Below are 20,706 nucleotides of genomic sequence, written 5' to 3'. Positions count from 1 at the left end.
AACACAGTTGTACCGGATAAGTTTTTCAATAACGATCTGCCCGTTGCACCGTTGATAAAGTCGCGAATGCCATAAAGATGGAAAAACGACTATAATCGAAACAAAAAAAAAAAATTTTTTTATAAGAACTTCGTATGAACATTGTAAGAATTTCATAAGACTCTTATGAAAAATAATTTTACACTCTAAAGGCGCTTCATGAAACGTATCTTATAAAAAATATAAGGTATAAGGTACACCGGGGTAAGTGGGGACGGTTTTTCGTATAGTTCAACTTTAAAAAATCATTAAAAAATCAGCAGTTGATCAATTTTGATAAAATTGCATTCAATGTGATGCAGAACATGTTGTTTACAAATGCTGAAGAGATGAGCTTGATAAACGAAAAGCGAAAAAAGTTATCACGTGAAGTGTTATGGACTGCTGGTGTCTTCACTTACCCCGCTTTATGGGGTAAGTGGGGACGGTAGATTTTCCCTTTGATTTCTCAGGAAATTTTCAAAAAATTTGCGTTTTCTTGGTTGAATACGTTACTTTATTGCTCGAACCGTCAAAAATTTTGAAAAAAAGTTCATGGTAGTGATAATTGTGTGTAATTTATGTTGCAACACACGAGATCCGATTTTATCGAAAATTTATGCCTATTCCAGAAAACACAAGTTTTTTCCCAACTTTTCATGGTTCGTATGCTAAATAAAGCTAAAATGTATTGAATGAAGGAGAGAAAATTGAAAAAATATCTAAACATCAAGTATGTTTGAAGCCGTCCCCACTTACCCCAGGTAGGGTTTGGAGACAATATTTTAGATTTTTGAAAATAAACTCTTTTTTCCTAATTTTTACTCGTCGTTTCTTTTCCTAACTAGTTGTTTCTAATGTAAGGATTGTTTCCATGTAGAGTTTTTCGTCAAGAGCCAGCTAGTTTACGAGAAATTCGCGATTGAAAAAGATGCACATCAACTCCACATCGTAGTTAAAAATAGAAAATTTACGAAAAGTCATCGTAAACATCCGTTATTGTCAGAACCGTGTCTCTTTTACAGTTATTGGATAGATTACAAGTAAATTTAACATTCTGCATTAAAAGTTTGAAAAAATAGTTGATAGTATTGTTTTAATAGCCACCGTCCCCACTTACCCCGCGTCCCCACTTACCCCGGTGTACCTTAATAAGAATTTGCCGGAGTGTAGTACCCCACGGTTATCTTTTTTTTTCAAGATTCATTTTGAAGTTTCGGTTTGTAATTATTTGAATGATATTCGGAAAAATCCCTACACCTTCATACCTTTGACTAAATGTGACTCAGATTGTAAATAAGTCTCACACGCGTTTATATCTTTCAAAAGTGTACATTTGCGCTTAAAAATGTGTAATTTGAATTTCCTGGATTTTCAACACACAATTCTGAAAACTATTTTATACAATTTTGTACAAATCCACTCCATTTTTTCCAAATTTAGATTAGTAAAATAGATAAAACTAGCATTCCACAGGTCACAACATCTGCCTAATCTTTTGCCAGTCCCCACAAAAACCAATAACCAAAAATCAAAATTATCGCTTCTTACTCGAAAATGTACTGACGGGTTCTTTCGTTTTTCTCCTTCCTCTATCTTTTCTCTGAACTCCAATTACAATTTTTGCTTTTTCTACTATTCGTTTCCGTATCTTGTTTCAACTCCCTCGTTCTCAACTATATTTTGCTATGATTTATGATTTGTTTTCTTGTTTCGGTTTTATTTCTATTTTTCTGGAATCCGTTTCTTTTCGACTCCTACCTTTCCGCAGGGCGTCGAAAACTGATAAGCAACGGCGATGATACGACCCTAAATGAAAGTTGCTGCTGCGATGTGACGAATCAATCCACACGGGGTGGCGAGGATGTTGATGGTGTTGAGGAGGATCCCAATGATTCCAGCGAAGGTGACATCCTGCTGGTGGTGCTGGACGACGACGACGATGATAATGATCATGATTTGGTGGACGATTTGAGCAGAGATGCTACCAGTGAAGAGCTGGAAAGTTCGCATATGGCGTCGTCGACTCAACAAAATGGCTCTAGCAATTGCCGTCCCGTTCCGGTGTATCGATCCCCGAGCAAGAGTGATCGCCAGAGGAGGCATCGAAGGCGAGCCTGGGAAACTTCTTCCGGTGCTGGGGTAAGGCACCATCAATCGATGCCGGCCGTTGTTTTGGATGAAGATTTGTTGTTGGTGGCGGAGCAAGATGATGTTACCTGTGAGGACATCAACAGTACTACGGATGGGTACGAATACGCGAACGAAAGTTTTGATGAGGATGTGGAAGACGCAGAAACCTCGAATTTGGATTTGAGTTGAACTTGTTCAGGATTGTCATTGGGGTAAGTAATTTTTAAGGTCTTTTACGAAAACCCAAGCGAAGCTTCGTTTGGGGCAAATTAGTCTCTTTATGAAAGAATACGCCGCCATGCAAACATGACTAGTTTTTATAGTCCTAGACACAATAATAATTAAGAGGAAGAATCGGTTCCATTATGGGGGCACTCCGGGTAGTAGAAGCATTTGACAACTCATAAGTTGTATTATCGTGTAGCAGATTTTTAGACAGATGCAACTACAAATTAACAGAAGGCACACATTCAGCACATAAACGTTTTAGCAGCATCCAAAAAAAAACAGAATTCAGAGATTATATTGCTATATCATTGTTGATCAGATTATTAATTTTAACAAATATAAAAGCAAAACTAGAACAAAAGACTAGCAAAAAGAGTAGTAGGTAGTAGCGTAAAGCAAGAGCTAACTAGAGCAAATAGACACTAATTTAGGCTGGATGTTGATTATTAATTTTGGATTCTTATCAAGTCACAAATTGTAAATAAACCGAGACACAAAAATGAGGCGGAGATCCAAGGTCCTTCTGGCGTATGTGTGCAAGGGGAAATATGTAGTTTCTCATAGGCTTGGCGCTGCTGGTTCGGACGCAACAGATGGAACTAGAAAAAACAGATATGAGGAAACAGAATAAGCACACTTTTATTGTAAAGAAAGGACAAAAATGCCACATGCGAACGAGGAAGAAATAAGAAGGGGAGAATCGATATTTCTATTAAACCATTAAAATTCATTCCAAGATTATAACAAGATAGACGTATGGACTTTCGTTGAATTTGGAACAAAAAAGAAACTGTCCTTTAAAAATTGAAGACCAAATTATGGATATTTTTCGGATGTTCTAGAAGCTTAAAGCAACTCACTGTGGGCTGATGTTTTATTAATTTTATTCACTTTGTTTTCTTCCAATATTACACATCTATTGCGTATATGTTTGATGTTACTATTTTACATGTCAAATATGTTCTGTTTAATGTAGGTAATGCTTTTATTTTTTTCACGGATCATTTGTTCCTAGAATTTCGATTCGTCTGGTCGAAAGATGTTTTAAAACATTTAATTTAATATCGTTGGATTTATTTTTTGGTTTTATGTGTAACGAATGCTTTATTTTGGAAAGTCAATTCAAGAGTTTGATTTTTTTCTTATTAAAAACAAATGAATTCATGATTTGATTCTAACGTTGAAAAACGTTAGAAGGATAAAATTCGTAAACAGGGACAAATTTTGTTTGATTTCAAAAATGTTGAAACCTAGACTGACACATCTAACAAGAGTTATATTGGAAAAGAATCAAACCAAACTATTCGAATTACAGGCGAAGATTCCGGTCTTATTATTGATTAGAAAGCACATCAATCCAAGTACTTTTTCCATTTCTAATTCTAACAGTAGCACACAGTATAATGGCTCGAAAATGAAATTCGATACGATCGCTTCATTGGAAGATTTAGGTTTTCTCCTTCTTCAAGTCTCTAATACCTATATATTTTCATGTAGATTTTTTTACCAATATTTATTTATCCCTTTAAATCGATGAATCGAATATCGCTCATTCGCTCTAGAATGAATTTTATTCCAAACATCGCATCCAACAATGATTGAAGCTTTTTTTCTCAGTGTAAAATAATTGACCCCAAGAATGACGATAGCACGTAGAGATTTCGACAAATGTTTTGGTATATTTTTAGCGTAGACATTTTAGTGTATTTTCCAATCTTTGGGCTATGTTTCAGTTTAGGTAGATTGTATTCAGTTCAAATCAGGTTGAGAAGTGTTAGAGTAAATCATTCTAAACAGTTTTTTTTACTAAGCTTAAAACAACATATACAACTGGTTTATGGAAAGTTTATAAAACCTTCGTTCCCACCAAACAAATAAAAATCTTTCTATAATAAAACCTAACGTGAAGAAGATACATTTTCCAATATGGTCATAATATACACAAGTAACGCGTTATTGTATTTTTGGTTTTAAACTCTCTAAATATGTTTTTTTTTTAATTTTATGTTATGCTTTTATCAGTGTAGTTTTCGTTTTTAAAATAATATTGTCAAACTTTGCTGTGAGTTTTTTTTGCTCTGCTCGTTTTGCGTTGTTTCTTCTTTCCTTTTTCCATCTGGTAAAGACGTTTTTCTTTTTATCTTTCAATTCAGAGTCTATTTCCTAAGTCTTTGAAAATATAAATATACGGATGCCAACAATGGTTTGAGTGATATTGCTAATCGCATCAGCTTATTTGTAACGTTTGTTTGTTTCTATTTTTTTCCTTTAAAAATCGTCCACAAACTAACAAAGTTTTTAGGACGTCAAATCAACCTGATTTGATTTTACTTTATGGTTCTGTGTTTTGGTCAGACTAAAAACATTTAGGTATGTTTATTTATTTAGCTGTTTTCAGATACATTACAACTTATCATACAGTACACATTTGTCCGAATGTTGGCTCGTTGGCACTAATTCGAATTAATCTTCTCCCACAGTTTTCCCATGCTTTATAAATCACTAGCTTCTTGCAAAAAATAAGAAGCGCATGATAGTTTTCAAAATCAACCTGCTATTACATTCTGGTTTTGACTAACTCTAAGTAGGGTAACTTGAACAATCTACTAAACATGTCCTTGCGGCAGCTATAATGGCTACAAGCAAACGCGTACACATTGTTGTGGGGTGCTAAACTTTGCCTATAACGATCTTCGATCGATGATCGTGCTTAGAAAATTTCCAAATCCAGCTTGTCGTCTGTTCGCTCCCAGTAGCCACCCTTGTACAGCCAGTCGTCCAGCTTCGTGTGAGGATTTACTGCTTCCCGGAACCACCTATGGAAAGATATCAGTTATTTTTTTTTACCAGAAAGAAGTTTTAAGGTGGTTTTACTTGATATAAAAAAAAATTGACAAAAGCTGAAAATAAGAGAAAATTAACACGGAGACAAAATTAAGTATATTTTTTCTAACAATGTTCCATTGTTATTCAGTATTGTTGGTGCATTCTTGACTTACTATAAGTATTACTCATTCAATTATATATATAGTAGATTCAACTATATTTTGCTGATCGATTTTAAACGTTTAACTATCAATTTAGAAGATTAAACTGTGTTCTTTGTTCAGTTTTTTTACATACAAGTATTGAAATGACAGATCTAGCTATACTCTCTTATTAGTATTATGTATGCATTGAAATTTAAATATAATCGAAATGATAGATTTTTTTTATGAAGTGACTACTATGGGCCTTGTTGAGATCCAGGCTGTTAGGAGTGGCCGACAGTGATTTAATCAAAGCGAACTAGTAATTTAGAAATGTTACTTGAAGTTTGAACAAGAGTCTCTCATCTTACATCACTGCTGGGTGCCTAGGGAGGTAGTGCATGACTACTTTTCATGCAATACTGCGCGAGGCACTAGCAGTGATGTCAAATGAATTTATTATTTTTCAATGCCAAAAGACATACTCCTGTTGAACATCTGATAACTCTTTTCCCAAATCTATATATATAAAAAGCAATACAGATATGTTTGTTTGTTTGTTTATTTGTTTGTTTGTTTGTCCTCTATAGACTCTGCCGTCTTAAGAGCTAGAATCTGAAATTTGGCATGGATGCTCATTAGGACCAGGAATGATGAAAAATGTTTTTAGATTTTCGGAGGACCCCTTCTGAAGGGGGTCGTCCATACAAGACAAATATTGTTTTCACGTTATTGACGTTATTTTCCGTCGGATTGTGATGAAAATTTGCACATGAGTGTTTTGAGAGACGAACAATCGATTACAGTTATCAAATTTAGAGTCAGGGGTCGGCCAAACGGGTCGTCCATATCCACTGATTAATGTTTTTGCGATATTGGCGTTATTATAGATCGTATTGTGATGAAAATTAGCACATGAGTGTTTTGAGGGACCAGCAATCGATTTCAAGTTTCGAATTGCGGATCAGAAGTTGGCTGAAGGAGTCGTCCATACCCAAATTTAATGTTTTTTGCGATTTTGACGTTATTCTACATCTACACAAATGTTCAGATGAGGATAATAAACTATGAGCAATTGACTCCAGGTAGCATGTTCCGTGTCAAGGGTCGGCGAAAGGGGCGTCTATATTCACTGTTCACTGTTTTCAAGTTCCTGACGTTATTTTACATATAAATTGAGAAGAAAATATGGCAAAAGGGAGTTTTGAGCAACGTAAAATTGGTTTCAATTATCGAATTTCGGGCCATGGGACAGAAAAAGAGGGTTTCATTGAAAGTTCAGTGTTTTGGGCAATAATTTTGTTGGAGGCAGTTAATTGATACCAATTTAAGTGTGAAGGTCAAGCAGAAGAGTCGTGCACATGAACAAATAGTACATGTTTTTGCCATCATGTCTAGATTTTGCAACCGATCGAGAAGAAAACACTCTCACATAAATTTTAATAAAAAGCCAATCAACCGTTTAATTTGAATTTCAAGTAATAGTAACAGTAGCGACTTTAAACACTGTTGAATTTTTTACCGAAAATTGTCGAAAAAATGTTTCGAATTCATTTTCTAAACTCATTTTGACGCACCAATGATTTAAAGCGAAACGAAGTTCGTACGGGATCAGCTAGTAAGATATGAAGTTACGATCTTGGACAAAGTTGTTTAGCGTTGTTATTCTTTATAGAATTAAAAATTGACACAAAATGATGTTTTCAGTACGAAATATGAAATTTTCCCCTACAAACCTAAAAGTTCAAATTTACTCATGTAAATGTTACTTTAAAATTCTGCAAAAATCATGGATAAGTTTTGAGCCAAAGCGAAGCTTTTTAGACCCTATTAATTTCTCTCTGGAATAAGCTCTCCTACAGTCCTGTATACGTATTAAATACGAATACATTTTTCGCGTAGCCAGAGATGCCAATGTGCCTGATTTTTGAAGGAACGTCCTGGAAATAAGCCTGATTTTGCCTCATTTGTTTGGTTTTCACAGAAAATTGAATGTTTCAGAAGTCAGAACTTTGTACAGATCCGTTCAATCTCAATAGCAATTCGATGCTTGTTCGTCGTCACTGCAACCTTGAACTCAATAAACTTCATACTCTATTAGATTCAAATCTTCCATCAATATTTTACAACTAGTTTTTGGAGATTGTGGCGTCCTGAACATGAATCTTTCGTCCGATTTTGTGTATCGCATCCTATTTTTACTGGTAAGGCGTTTACTATTAAGGATGTTTTCAAAAGGCTTTGATTAGTATCTCAAATATTACAATTTGAATAAAACAAGTCCGAAAAGGCAAATTTTCGAACAACTGCTATCACATATTTGAAAAACGCTATATTTCGTCAGTTAAACGTGTGGTAGCTGGGTCAATCTTTCAAAGGAAATATGAATAAAATTCATGACAACCAAAAATATCGCATTTAAAAGTTTAAGTGATAATGCGCGTAAAGCTAATTTGAAAGAATTATGAACGGTACTGTGTATCAGTACCAAGACGGCACTCAGGCACTCAAGACGATTAATTTATATTAGCCAGATTAATCCTGATTTTTATTTCCCCTTCGAAAAAGATCCCTTTTTGAAGGCAAACGTTGTACAAATTGAAGAATATCAGGAACGTGGATATGCCCATAAAGCGGCGGAACAAGAGCTACGAGAATCCTACCCGAACCGTGTAAAGTCTGTTTCACATAGAATCTGGTCGGATAAAATAGATCATTTCTTCGCAAAGAAATAACTTACAACAAAAGTAAAAATGTCATTTTGTAGGGTTTTATTGCCCTTTAAGGAAAAAATACATAAAAATCATTCGTCAGCTTTTCGAATGAGTTTTCGAACTTTTTTTTTGTGATACCACCCATGATTTTCTGGTAACCTCATTCGCCATCTTGTTTCATCACTTTTCCATTCGAGCGAGTTTTTTCATGGTTCTGCCACATTTCTTCAGTTTGCCCTCAACTATAGCCCAATATTTCTCGATGGGACGAAAATCCGGACAGTTTGGTGGATTGATACTTTTTTCAACAAAATCGATCTTGTTCTCCTTATACCGCTTAACGACATCCCGGCTGTAGTGACAGCTTGCCAGGTCCGGCCAGAACTTCACCGGACCTTTGTGTGACCGAATGAATGGCAAAACCCTCTTCTGGAGACATTCTTCTTTGTAAAATAAAGCGTAAAGGGAAAATACGCTTCGCAAGGTAAAATATGTTACCGGGCATTTGTCCATTTTGACGAAAGTTTCGTCGTCCATCATAATGCATCCGTTGTACTTGGTCAAAACTTTCTCATACAACTTCCTTGCCCTAGTTTTGGCAACCGGGTTTTGTTTCAGCGTCCTGTTGGGGTGTTTGCTTGCATGATACGACTGCACGCCTTCTCGCAAACAAATTCGTCGAGCTGTACTGTGGTTCGTCTTGAACTTTTTCGCCAAATCACGCAAGGAGATTCCAGGATAATTGTGAACTGATCGAATTACCTTTGCTGGCAGCTCCCGGTCATATGTTCCACTTTTACGCCTGGTTTGTTTTGCTCGATCCACCGTAAGGGTCTCCCGGTAACATTGCAGCACCGAATTTACAGTCGATTTTGGATATTTCAGGAAATTCGCGATCTTTACCTCTGACCACGTCGGTTTCTCTACGTGAGTGTGCAGAATTTTCTCTCGCCTTTCGCGTTCCATCGTCGATAACTTTTGACAGACTGCTTCAATCTTGATGAAATTTTCACCACTAAGTAAACAAACCATCCGGGTCAAAACATTGTCAATAGATTCGCGATATGACAACTAGGGGCGCTGCAGTAAATGAAAGGATGCGACTAGATTCTATGTGAAACAGACTTTATGGTATTTGCCGATAAGTGTTGTTTGCCAACCAAATGAAGTAAGAGTGGTCTGGGATGCGGCAGCCCGTGTTGGCACCACTTCGTGAAATTCTATGCTGCTTAAAGGCCCTAACTTGCTGAAGTCTTTGTTATAGGTTCTGTTTCGCTTTAGAGAAAGACAGTTTTTGGTGGCTGGTGACATTTGACAAATGTTCCACCAGCTTTTGATCCGATCGGAAGATCGACAGGCCCAACGGTTCGTGTGACGCATCGATGAGAAATCTCCCCCGGAAGTTTTTGTCATGAATGTGGCTACTTTTGGGGCCACTTGCTCTACGTGAAGGACTTGAATGCCTCCGAACACCTCACTGTTTATCCGGAGGCAGCACACGCTATCGTTGACGGAGCATACGTTGCTGACTTTCTCGACAGTAAGGACACCATCGCTGAGACGGTAAAGCTCGCCGAAGAAGTAGCCATCATCAACAGCGCTGCCGGATTTGAAATACCTTCTTAGAAATCGAATTCCGAGGAAGTTCTTCAAAAGATCGGGCAGGACTCTCGAAAATGGAGTAAAAAACGTTCTCCGACAGATCATCGGTTGCTGAGCGGATCCTCGGCATAGTGTGGATGCCGGATCACGATGTGTTCACCTTTACCGTACAGTTTCGGGACGATCTCCGACAGTTATTGCGAGCTTCTACTATCCCCACAAAGCGCCAAGTTCTGCAAGTGGTGATGAGTTTGTTTTTCGATCCAATTGGTATTATTGCTGCTTTCACAATCCATGGTAAAATCCCGATCCAGGACATCTGGCGGTCTGGGATCAACCGATCAGCCAAACCCGAATTCGACAACTCGAAACGTTGGGTTTCCCTGATACCAAATTTGGAGCAAGTGAGAATTCCCAGGTGCTACTTCCCCGATTACGAAATCAGCAGTTACGATATCTTCCAGCTCCACATATTCGCTGACGCCAGCGAGCTGGTTTACTCTTGTGTGGCCTTCTTCCGAATCGTTGACAGGGGACATCCTCGCTGCTGGATCTGTTTATTCACGTGCCTCACGGTACGAGCTCTACACTTCGAAGTGGTGCACTCCATGTCTTCCGATTCGTGTATAAAGGCTGTTAGAAGGTTTGTCGCAAGAAGAGGTCCCCCGAAGCATTTTTACAGCGACAATGGAACAAATTTTCGTGGTGCATCGAGAGAACTATCCACCGAGATCAAGAACGCGAATCATGAAGCTGCCCGAACTTTCACCAATGCCGAAACCGAGTGGCATTTCAACCCACCGTCCACTCCAACCCTCCAAAAGTGTCACTGGATGATCACGTAAACTTGAGAGTAAATTGGAAGGCGTTGGATCCTATCTTTAATCAATTTTGGAAAAAAAAAAATGATCTCAGGTTCTTTTCCAACAATTGCCAATTGGACGAAATGGTTCAGTGATGTCAGACCACTGAAAGAGGGCGACTTAGTGGTCATCGTAGATGAAACAGTACGGAATGGCTGGCTGCGTGGACGGATTGTGAAAACCTATCTAGACGACGAGGGTCAGGTCAGGAAGGTGGATGTTCGGACAGATGCCGGTGTTCTACAACGAGAACCGGTTAAGGTGGCCCTACTGGACCTGAGGGAAGAAGATAAAGCCGATCTGTAACGAGCCGGGCTGTTGTGACCGATCAGCAAGTCACAAGTGAGAAGCGCTCATCATCATCTGCCGCGTTGACATGCCGCGAATTGTCACTGATAAAGAGAAGATAATTAAGAAGCCGAGAAATGAAAAGGACATTGATTCCAAAAAGAGCCGTAGCAAATTCAGCAACTTGGTATTTTTATAATTTCTGGTTATTCATAGATTTTCATAGTTAAGTTCTCTGTGAACTCCTTGTAAGTTTAAAACAAATCTTTTGAAGCATTATATTTCATTAAAATTATCTTCTCGATAGCGTTTTGTGCGAGGTTTTTCGGCTTAGACCCACTTAAAGAACCACTTTACTTTATTAATTAGTCTGATTAATCGGATATAACCAGTAAGTCTACCTCTGGATCTTTCTATTAAAAATACCCTAATGATAAAATTCCTCCAGCTAGCCGTATTCTTAAACGGATCGGATAAAGTTTCGTTCAGATTAGCTGGTCTTTCAAGAAAAGGGACTAATTTGTAAGTCGATTTAATATAACTTTCTCAACCTCAAATACCTACCTGTTGAAAATAAATTTCAGTTGAGTTCAGTCGAGGACGAACTGCAAAAACCCCAAAACGTGGTAATATGACACTATTGGAAGTTTGGTGGCTTGTAACACAGAGAGCCCTGACCAAAAAAGGGATCTAAAGTAGGGTTACCATATCCTGCTACGCCAAAAAGAGTACATTGAGTAATGATATGTTTTAAAAATTTAAAGACAAGCGCCATTTACTATAAGCTATGATGTTTTAGGTCATTCAAATAGCGCCAATTTGTTGCTAGATATGTAAATTAAATGACAAATGCTCAATATTTTAAGTTGGATTATTCAAAGTTTCGATTTTATACTGAGAAAGCACACCAAAGTTTATAAAAAACCGAATTTTTAAATAGTTTTTTTTTAGAGGCGTAGTTTTTCACTCTTCAAAACCCAAGTAACATTTAAAGTTTTATAGCAGGCTACTCGACCAAGTTTAGGTTTTATAAGAGGCTGAAAGAGTCTTACAAAACAATCGGTGCTACTTGGGAACATTATTGTTGATTGGTTCGCGCTAATTTTGAACGAAAAATCCAGATTGAAATCGTGAATGTACTCGTTATTCATTCCTTAGGAATCCATCCTTTGAAACATTTAACAAAAGAAGCAAAACTGAAGTGTTGTGTAACGAATACATAAAAACTTGGATTTTTTTGGATTTATAAGAATACAATCTTCATGTATCGAAAGAAATAATTTAATTTATATAAGATAATTTCATTTTTTTTCCTTCCACCAAAAAAAAAAGAGTACATTTGGTAAAATTTTACAAAAAGAAGAGTACGCTCATTTTTCGATCGAAAAAGTGTACATGTACTCTTAAAAGAGTACGTATGGTATCCCTAATCTAAAGTATCAATTTAACACTCATCGCTTAAAAGCGGTTTATGTCGCTTGTTCCTCAACCGTAAAAATTGTACTAAATTTTCTGTTTTGCAAACCTTTAAACGTAACAATGATACTCAGACAATATTCAGCTACAATAATTAAATTTCATGTTATTCAAGGTCGAAGAATCCGCCATCTATTGCTAAAAATGACTTCATCATTTAATCGTTTAATGTTGCACATTTAGATGTATTTTTTTTAAATTTTTGTATGATCCTAGAAATCGTACTTTTCAATCAATCAACCGCCAATATAGTTTCAATCACTGTAGAAACAATTTGAACAATTAAAAATAATTTTGTTTTCTTAACATTTTGACGTCATTAGATAGGACTCAAAATACGAAAAACAGATTTTTTAAAAGAATTTCAAAGACAGCTGTTTTTTCTAATGAATAATTATGCTTTGATGTTTCACAAAAATATGGTAAGCAGACTTAACTGTTTCTACCATATATCGAGCCTATAGTAAACAAAGAGACGCAATGTCACGATTGGAATTTTTAACTTCCTGTCAGTGTCATTTCAATCGAGCAAAATCAAGCAGCCTTAAAAGCAACCCTACAGCAGGGTTGCAAGCTTATTATTTCGAAAGGGATCAGACTGCGCCTCTTTCTATGTAGTCTCTTTATTTCAAAATGTACAAGTTTCCTGTGCACTTATATTTGTTATTAAAATTCTTATTTTAAATCTGATCGAGCTTTCAATTCTAGTTTGACAATCTAAATGTATTGCAAAATCTGAACCCTAATTTGAAATTAGGAGTTCGGACACCATTTCAAGCACACGATTCATAACAAATGAGAAATTTAAGTACGACTTATGTTGTTTATCTTCCAGCCCTCTATAAATACAATGCTCATCCAATTTTTTTTATCCTTACCGTATAAAGCTCTAAATTCATGGAGAATTTTCACCATTAAACGGAGAAACGTACGGGCGATATTTTTTTTTCTAATGTCTGATTTAAACGAAAAATCAAACGGCCGGTATGACCCTCATATTTCATAAACAATACAACAATAATAATCTCAACAATCTGAAATAAACGGAATTTCAACCTTCTTGAGTATGATGAGTGTATTCGAAAAAAAAAAATGCAACACTTTGTTTTGTGAATAACTTTTGAATGCATGAATGGAATCTCATGAAATTTTCAGCGAAGTTACCTGGTAATGTAATGTTAACATATGTAAATTGTGATTGTGGTGTTCTGTTCAGCGGTTTTTGAGATAGCGTTTGATGAAGAATTTTTTCGATTTCAATTTTTGGGCAACACGTGCACCATCTATAATGCATACTATGAACTACCTTTTGACAATTCTTGATTACGCTGCTGTTGCTGTTTCCTGAAGCTTCAAAATAACTCAAAATTTTGATTTGGTCGAAGTTATAACAAATTTAGCCGATTGTCAGCCTTCGGCATAAATATATCATATTTGATTTTTTATCACTCCACCATCGTTTTTTCGTAATGGTACGTATCCAACTTAAAAGAGTTTAATTTTTGTTGAACCTATTGGAGTGCTTTTCAGAGGAAACGGCCGCATTTGGAGGCTTTTTGTATTTTTAGCCTTTTATCCTGTCAATCGCTATGAAAGAATGAGTAATTTGCAGTTTGCAGATCGTTAGCCTCCTCTCCGGGAAATAAAGGCGAGACCTGCCAACGAAAAGTTTCTGGTTGGGAACCTACCAGGTGACCGCTAAAGAGTTCGTCCATTACGAAATTTTTCAAAATATCTCTCTACAAGCAGTCCAATTTTTTTTGCACGATTTTACCACCGTATTTTGTTTATTTAACCGCCGGGCAGCTTTTCTAACTTGGAGAAATGAAGTCAAGCCTGTTTATAAGTACGCTAGACGAACCAGTCAGAAAAAATTGACTTTGACCTCATTCATATTTTCGGATTGAGCTTGAAAAACCCTCTCACTTCAAGGAATCAACAATCTTCACTTTTATTCAAAAGAGTTCAATGAGTTGAATGTTGATATGGAGCCTTCCGGTGGATAAATAATCAATTTAAGCCCCAGGATTATGGATCATATTCTGCGCCGCGCGTGAGGTGACGATAGTTAAGTCACCTTACCGTCACGAGATTCTAGTTACCTTATTCTGATAGTCGGTGTAACTGTTTTGTCAGAGGTTCCGGAACCCATTTAAGTTTTCAAACCATGAAAACTATCGAGAATATTTTGTTTGAAAAACCAAGTTTTTTTGAACCTGGACGGTTCGAGATAACGTAATGGTTTCATATGGTGGCTCCAGAGAGTAAAATGCCCCACTAATAATAACTTACCTCGGAAAAATGGGTTCCTCGCCTTTTTTGTTCTTTTTCCGGTTTTCCCGTTGCTTCTCTTCCAGCCGGGTCTTCTCGGCTGCCGCCCCATCCATATCGCCCTGCTCCAGCTTACGGATATCGGGCCGCAGTCGCGAATCCGTTGGACACAACGCTCTCGGTTGCTTCATATGGTCCTCCATTTGATTCAGGGACATGGCAAAGTTTGTGAATTGATAGTATTCTGCTGTATTGCTCGGTCGCGCCTCCGCTTCCCATAGCAGCACCGAATTGGGGATATCGATCGAGTAGGTGCTATCGCTCTTCGGTATGTCCCCATCGGAGGGTTCTGGTGGATCGTCCGGCTGGAATGAGGTTGTTTGTATTGGATTGGAAATAAGAGTTGTTTTTTTTTGTTTAACCTACTTCTGATATCGATAAACTTTTGAACGAGCTCATCTTCAGGCTGTTCAGCTTGGAAAACACTTTCCGAGGGGTGGTTCCAGGGGATTCGTTGGGACTTTTGCAGCGTTCGTCGGCACGCTTGAATTTGTAACCGTTCTCCTTGCAGTATTCCTCGTACGAGGTGTAGTCGGTGCATTTGATAAACTCGGTCCACTTTCCGTACAGGAAATGGGTTTTCCGCTTACTGTAAATACAGAGAGAAAAATGTTTGCAAAACAAGAAACTAATACTTGGAACAACTCATACTTCCTATCCGATATGTATCCTTCGACTCGGTGCAGATCCTTGTTACCCGATCCGGCCGTCTTGAAGTTGAGCATCGCCTTCAGTCCGTGCTGATGGCTGGTGACTTCCATCATTCCGTACTGCTCGATCCACAACTTGCCGACGATGATATTATGTACGCAACAGTTGACATTGGTCCAGGAGTAGGCTTCACCTAGTTTCGGAAACTCAACAGTGACCACTCCCTTCGGCTGGATCTCGACACTCTTGCCCCAAAACTTCAGCTTCGGATGAATCGATCCATGGAAGCTGAAGCTGTCCGAGCTTGCGTGAAAAGCTGATATCGGTGGATGATGGGAAACCTTAAACCACAAAAAGAACTTAAATCATCTGACCTTCAGTAACAAATCCGTCTTCATACCTGTTCACAAATGATTCTGAACTCCGGTCGTGTAAGCTCGTAGGTTTCCCCCAAAAGTGGATTGAAGGGTTTGCCCAAACGTTCCCAGTTCGAAGCCAACGCTGAGACAGCGAATGCCGAAACATACTTGAGACGGTCTACTGGATCAGCTTGTTCCGATGCTATCCGCAGCAACTTTGCGTATTCCATGTACTCGGTCATCCGCTGCAGGAAGCTGTAAATGTTCAATGGGAGAAAATTCATTTGATTAGATTAAGTGAGTTATTCAAAGTTGAAATAATAAACATTGTATTTTTTTTATATATTTCCAGTTTTTACACGAAATTCGTCAAAAAAGCTCTGTTACTCGTTGAAAATAGACAGCATGCCAAATTTCCACTAAAAATAATAGTTTCAAAAATTATATAGAAGACTCCAAAGAGCTAGGACCAATCACAGAGCAGTAAGAAATTGTATCTCACTTCTAGATAGATTAATCAGGAAAATACTCTATTATAGAGATAATTTTACTGAAAAACTTCTCCCAAGACATCAATAACTTCTACTGCAAAATAAAAAAGTTATAAGCAACGATAACTTTTTTTAGCATTTTTGACCACTCGGCATCCCAGGGATTAGGTGTCCTCACTCTTCCACTCTTCCACACTCTTATAGGGCGAACTTGTCTAATAGGTGACACTTATGGTGAACGAAAACAGACAAAAACGCAAGCGTCCGCGTAAATTTTCTTGATTTACTTTTAGTTCTATATTTATCAAATCATAATTAGGTACACGATTAGAATCGGTATGAAATTGGCTTTCTGGTGAATGTAAATTTATTGCGAAAAATCCAATGCAAAGTTGAATTTAAGTGCTAAAAAATCTGAGAAATAGCAAATTGACAAAAGGTTTGAAAAAACAGCTTCCTTTGAAAATTCGTCAGAAATTCTGTTCTTTTTTGTATTTCTATAATCTAAAGATGCGAAAATGTGCAAAATTACATAATCTTTCCAACCCTCTTTTCAAAATTTATTTGGTGTGACTTAAATAATTTTGACGGTTCATTGTTTGAAAAGTACAGTTTTTACACCACTTTTTTACATTGTTTGTGGTCATGATCTTATAATAAAAAAAAATCCTTTTATACAGGGTCCGGCAATTGAAGTGCTGCATTGGAACTAACAAATAATTTGATCAAAACAAAAACTTTTTCTTTCAACTTTAATACGATTTACATCAAAACAGATCATATTTTCAAAATCCATAGCGCCTTCCGATTTTTTTTGTCCTTGAGCTTAATCACTTGCTGCAGAAGCTCAAGGCACATATTCTAAAAAGACCGCAGGTGGTTTTTGTGGTATTTTATCCCAGGACTCAACTAGATGGCGCTTTAGAACTTCCAACCCGTTATGTTTTGTGGAGTAGACTTCGGGCTTCTGTATACGCTAGGCAGCCAAGTCCATAGGGTTCAGGTCCGGCGAACTCCCCGACCACTCCGTACTCGAAATCAACCCTCAAAAAAAATCTCACACAAAAATTGGGATCTCTTTCCTTGGTAAGCCAATGTGAAGTTCTGCTGAAAAACCACCAACCAAAACCAAAATTGGGACGTGTCCACAGTTCGAGGACATGCCGTAGAACTATTTTCGATACGTTAATTGATTGATGTACACCTTTTCAGGGTGTTCGGTTGATCTACACCAGGAAAGTACGGGCGATACCGACCCAGACATTTAATAAGACAGATTTCTGTCGTCTAGTGGCCTTTAAAACGTTTGCATAGGTTCGAGATCTCGTGACGATATTCTCCAAATCATTCATGCGCGGACCGCATAAGCTGCGCCTTCGCCCTTTCTACCCGCTCTTGCTTCTGTTCAAACGAGAGGTCTTGAAATCTTAGGATCTTGTAAGGCTGGGCCTAAAGATCTTCCAAGATCCGACAGCGATTTTGATCCGGTGTATTAAAATCTATCGCCAATTTAGTGTTACTACACCAAGAAATTCTCTCAGGGTGCATCTTGATGACTGTAGCTTGAAGATTCCCACCATACTATTCTTGGGTACTTCTGATCTCCAGGTATCTTCCAAGTGCGAGCCAAAATAAAAAAAAAATACATACACTCATTGGACAACTCACGAAATATGTCTTTCTACCGTTTCACAGCCTGGAACTAGGCAATCAAAGCACTACGTTAAGATTCGAGGACTATTTTTACAAAAAAAAAACACTTGATTACAAAATTAACAAAAATATCCTCTGACATCTTAGACATAATGTTAACGAGGTGACAAGGTGTCATCTAAGTCGGTTTTGTATACTTCGTAATAATCACTCCTAAAGTTTCGTAGCAGTTCAATTGCCGGACCCTGTACTACGTATAGCTTCTAACTTCAGCTTTCTTGGACACTAAGGGAATTTTTTGAGCATTCCGTAGCTAATCTACAGTCTTTTTTCCGAAGCATGTTTTTTTCTGCTTTTTTTCACAGACTTTGAATAGCCGGAAACTGCAGTATTTATGCTGAATACTAGGTTACCGAAATCACAGAAAAATCTATAATTTCACAGAACACAGAATTTTAGAAATATTCACAGATTTCACAGAATTTTAAATTTTAGACGTTTTTTTTTTTTCAAAATTCAACTAGGCTGGAACAAATATCAATTTCTTCTTTTGTCACACCCCCCCCCCCCCCCTTTCGAAATTTCCAAAAAACCTGAAGGGGGGAATAAATGGAGTTTGAAATATTTTATGTAATTCTCGACAAATATTCAAATATCCGAAAGATTACAAGACCAAAATACAAATTTTGGAAGATGGAAGTTGTTTCACCTTTAGTATTCTTGATTTTATTGAATTATTCGATAAAAAATTACTTGATTTATAGGTTTTGTGCAATGATATAGTATGCAATTTAGCTGCATACAAGCTTTCGTGCAATTTATTCCAATTTATTCATTTTTCGCATTATTTTTTATTGTCCCCCTCCCTTACGATGTTCCAACTCCAAGTGACAAAAGAAGGATTTGAAATTTGTTCCGGCTTTATTCATGGCAATAGAAACTTTTGATAATTATCTTTGAATTGGGAAAATATGATAAAATTCATTATGTTGCTTTTTCTTGAGTAAAGCTTTTGAATGAAATTAATGGGAAAGCATCACTGAAAAACGTCCCAGAATTTTTGAATAAAATCACAGAAAGTCGGAATTTTTTCGGCAACCTTGTGAATATTGCCTGAGAAATATATTTGAGTTACATTACGAAGTTTCCAAAACTATAAATTTAATAAAAATCGGTTGAGAAACAGGAGAGATATAACAATTTTAAGCGATGAGTGCAAATTGCTTGAGTATCAATTGATTAGGAAGTTTTTTTTCCTGGGCTTTCAGGGCGCGCTGCCATTAAAGGTCTAAAGAACTTATTTAGGGTTTTTTTTTTATTCGGATGCACCCGAATAAAGTAACAAGCCGCCAAACCTCCAACAGTGTCATATTGACACTCAAGAGCGGATGAAGGTTAATATCAGGAGCAGTAGGTTGTTAGCCTGAAGTCCCTATCCCGCGATAGGGCTGCCATCTTGGACTTAGCTGAAGGGAGCCGCACTTCATATGTTTAGTCTCTCGTTCCGAAATTGACGCGGTTTGAGCACAGTGGTCATTGAACCCACAAAAGCTGACAGAAAGTCGATTTTTTGAGCGCTCAAAATTATATATATATACAAATATTACACCATGCTCCGACATTTTCAGGCTACATGAAACTATGAAATTAATAGTCGTAAATTTACCCGTTTAGGAGTTCTTAATGAAATGCTTAGAAAGGTTTGAATATTTTTTAAGAATTTCGCGAAGATTTGCTCACATTGATTAGTATAAGAAAATTTCAGACACCGGTATTTCGACAGCAACTTACTATCTTCTTAAGTGAGCGTTTTTGATTGATGAATGTGTTTTAAGATTATCCTACACGATTTTTCGAGCCTAAAGTCACTTCCTTCATATGATATATTTTCATATGCATAATATTCATATATTTCCACTGGCATGTCAGAATTTTTTGGATGATAAAGGGCGAACACGAAATTATTGCGACACATTCAGCAGGGCATAACTTTTTTATCATTGGGTAAAAACCAACAAAATTTTGCACATTTTCTCATTGATGTGTATTGTTTACATGCTGTCAAACTCGAAGTCGCGTTTTTCGATTCAATGAAAATAGAGGTGAACCTACGCGAGTCGAAAGAACAAATTCTATCCAAACACTTGGAATTTCCTGAACTGTCGCACCGGCAGTTGGGAAAAATGTTGATCATTCACCGTTCAATCGTCTCCAGAGTGTTGAAGCGGTTCCCGGAGTGGTTGACGTTGGAGTGTTGAAGCACTGCAGAGGAGTTGGAAGAAAACCGTGACCGGAGAACAAAAAGACGGAGGAAATGTGAAGCGGATGATTAAAGCAAATCCCAACGTTTCAAGCTGTAATTTAGCTAAAAAGATCAGCCTGTTGCAGAGCTACGTCCAGAATGCAAAGAAAAGAGCTGGACTACATACATAAAAGGTACAGAACAACGTCCAAAACCGCGATGAGCAACAACAATCGACGGCTAAAATTCAGGTACGGAAGATCTACGAGAAGATGCTGACAAAATATGGCTGCTGTGTGATGGACGACGAAACGTATATATGTATGTAGAAGCCGATTTTAAGCAAATTCCGGGGTTGGAGTTTTTCACCGGCAAATGCAAGTTCGATGTGAACGACAAATTCAAGAAAAAGAAAATGTCGAAGTTAGCCTCCAAATAGGGAAAGAGCACCCACCTCCGTCGTATCCCTTTGACTCGTCTTAATTCATGAATGAAATCACGAAGTGAAATAAATTTTTGGTGCACTCCGCCATGTTATATAGTGATCCTAACGTGTTTCTTTGATTTAAATCTTCCTGTCAATGATTGTAACTATCAAAATCATAAAATTCAACAGAAAAATATTGAAATAAGATTGAAAAAATGATTTCAAATTAATCTGATTTATGTAAATTTGTAATTTTGCGAC

General features: G+C 37.3%; 2 protein-coding genes across 11 annotated transcripts in view; one reads left to right on the top strand and one right to left on the bottom strand.

Moving 5' to 3' along the window:
* The window catches only part of LOC129758510 (PAS domain-containing serine/threonine-protein kinase), a 32,951-nt gene extending 29,819 nt beyond the window's left edge, over positions 1-3,132 (top strand). The window contains exon 7 of the mRNA XM_055756019.1: positions 1,790-3,132. Within this exon, the coding sequence (XP_055611994.1) occupies positions 1,790-2,340 (551 nt within the window). The 3' untranslated portion in view covers positions 2,341-3,132. The remainder of the gene's footprint in view (positions 1-1,789) is intronic.
* Positions 3,133-3,247: 115 nt separating this feature from the next.
* The window catches only part of LOC129757834 (oxysterol-binding protein-related protein 2), a 94,328-nt gene continuing 76,869 nt past the window's right edge, over positions 3,248-20,706 (bottom strand). For all 10 annotated transcript variants that reach the window (XM_055755154.1, XM_055755162.1, XM_055755159.1 and 7 more), the window contains 5 exons: positions 15,674-15,887; positions 15,274-15,614; positions 14,989-15,211; positions 14,584-14,927; positions 3,248-5,195 (listed from right to left, as the gene is read on the bottom strand). In XM_055755154.1, coding sequence (XP_055611129.1) covers positions 5,090-5,195; positions 14,584-14,927; positions 14,989-15,211; positions 15,274-15,614; positions 15,674-15,887 — 1,228 coding nt within the window. In that variant the 3' untranslated portion in view covers positions 3,248-5,089. The remainder of the gene's footprint in view (positions 5,196-14,583; positions 14,928-14,988; positions 15,212-15,273; positions 15,615-15,673; positions 15,888-20,706) is intronic.

Source organism: Uranotaenia lowii, chromosome 3 (assembly GCF_029784155.1).
Source record: "Uranotaenia lowii strain MFRU-FL chromosome 3, ASM2978415v1, whole genome shotgun sequence".
Taxonomy (NCBI): Eukaryota; Metazoa; Arthropoda; class Insecta; order Diptera; family Culicidae; genus Uranotaenia; species Uranotaenia lowii.
The sequence above is the reverse complement of the archived record's forward strand: the minus strand, read 5'-3'. Positions and strand labels throughout refer to the sequence as shown.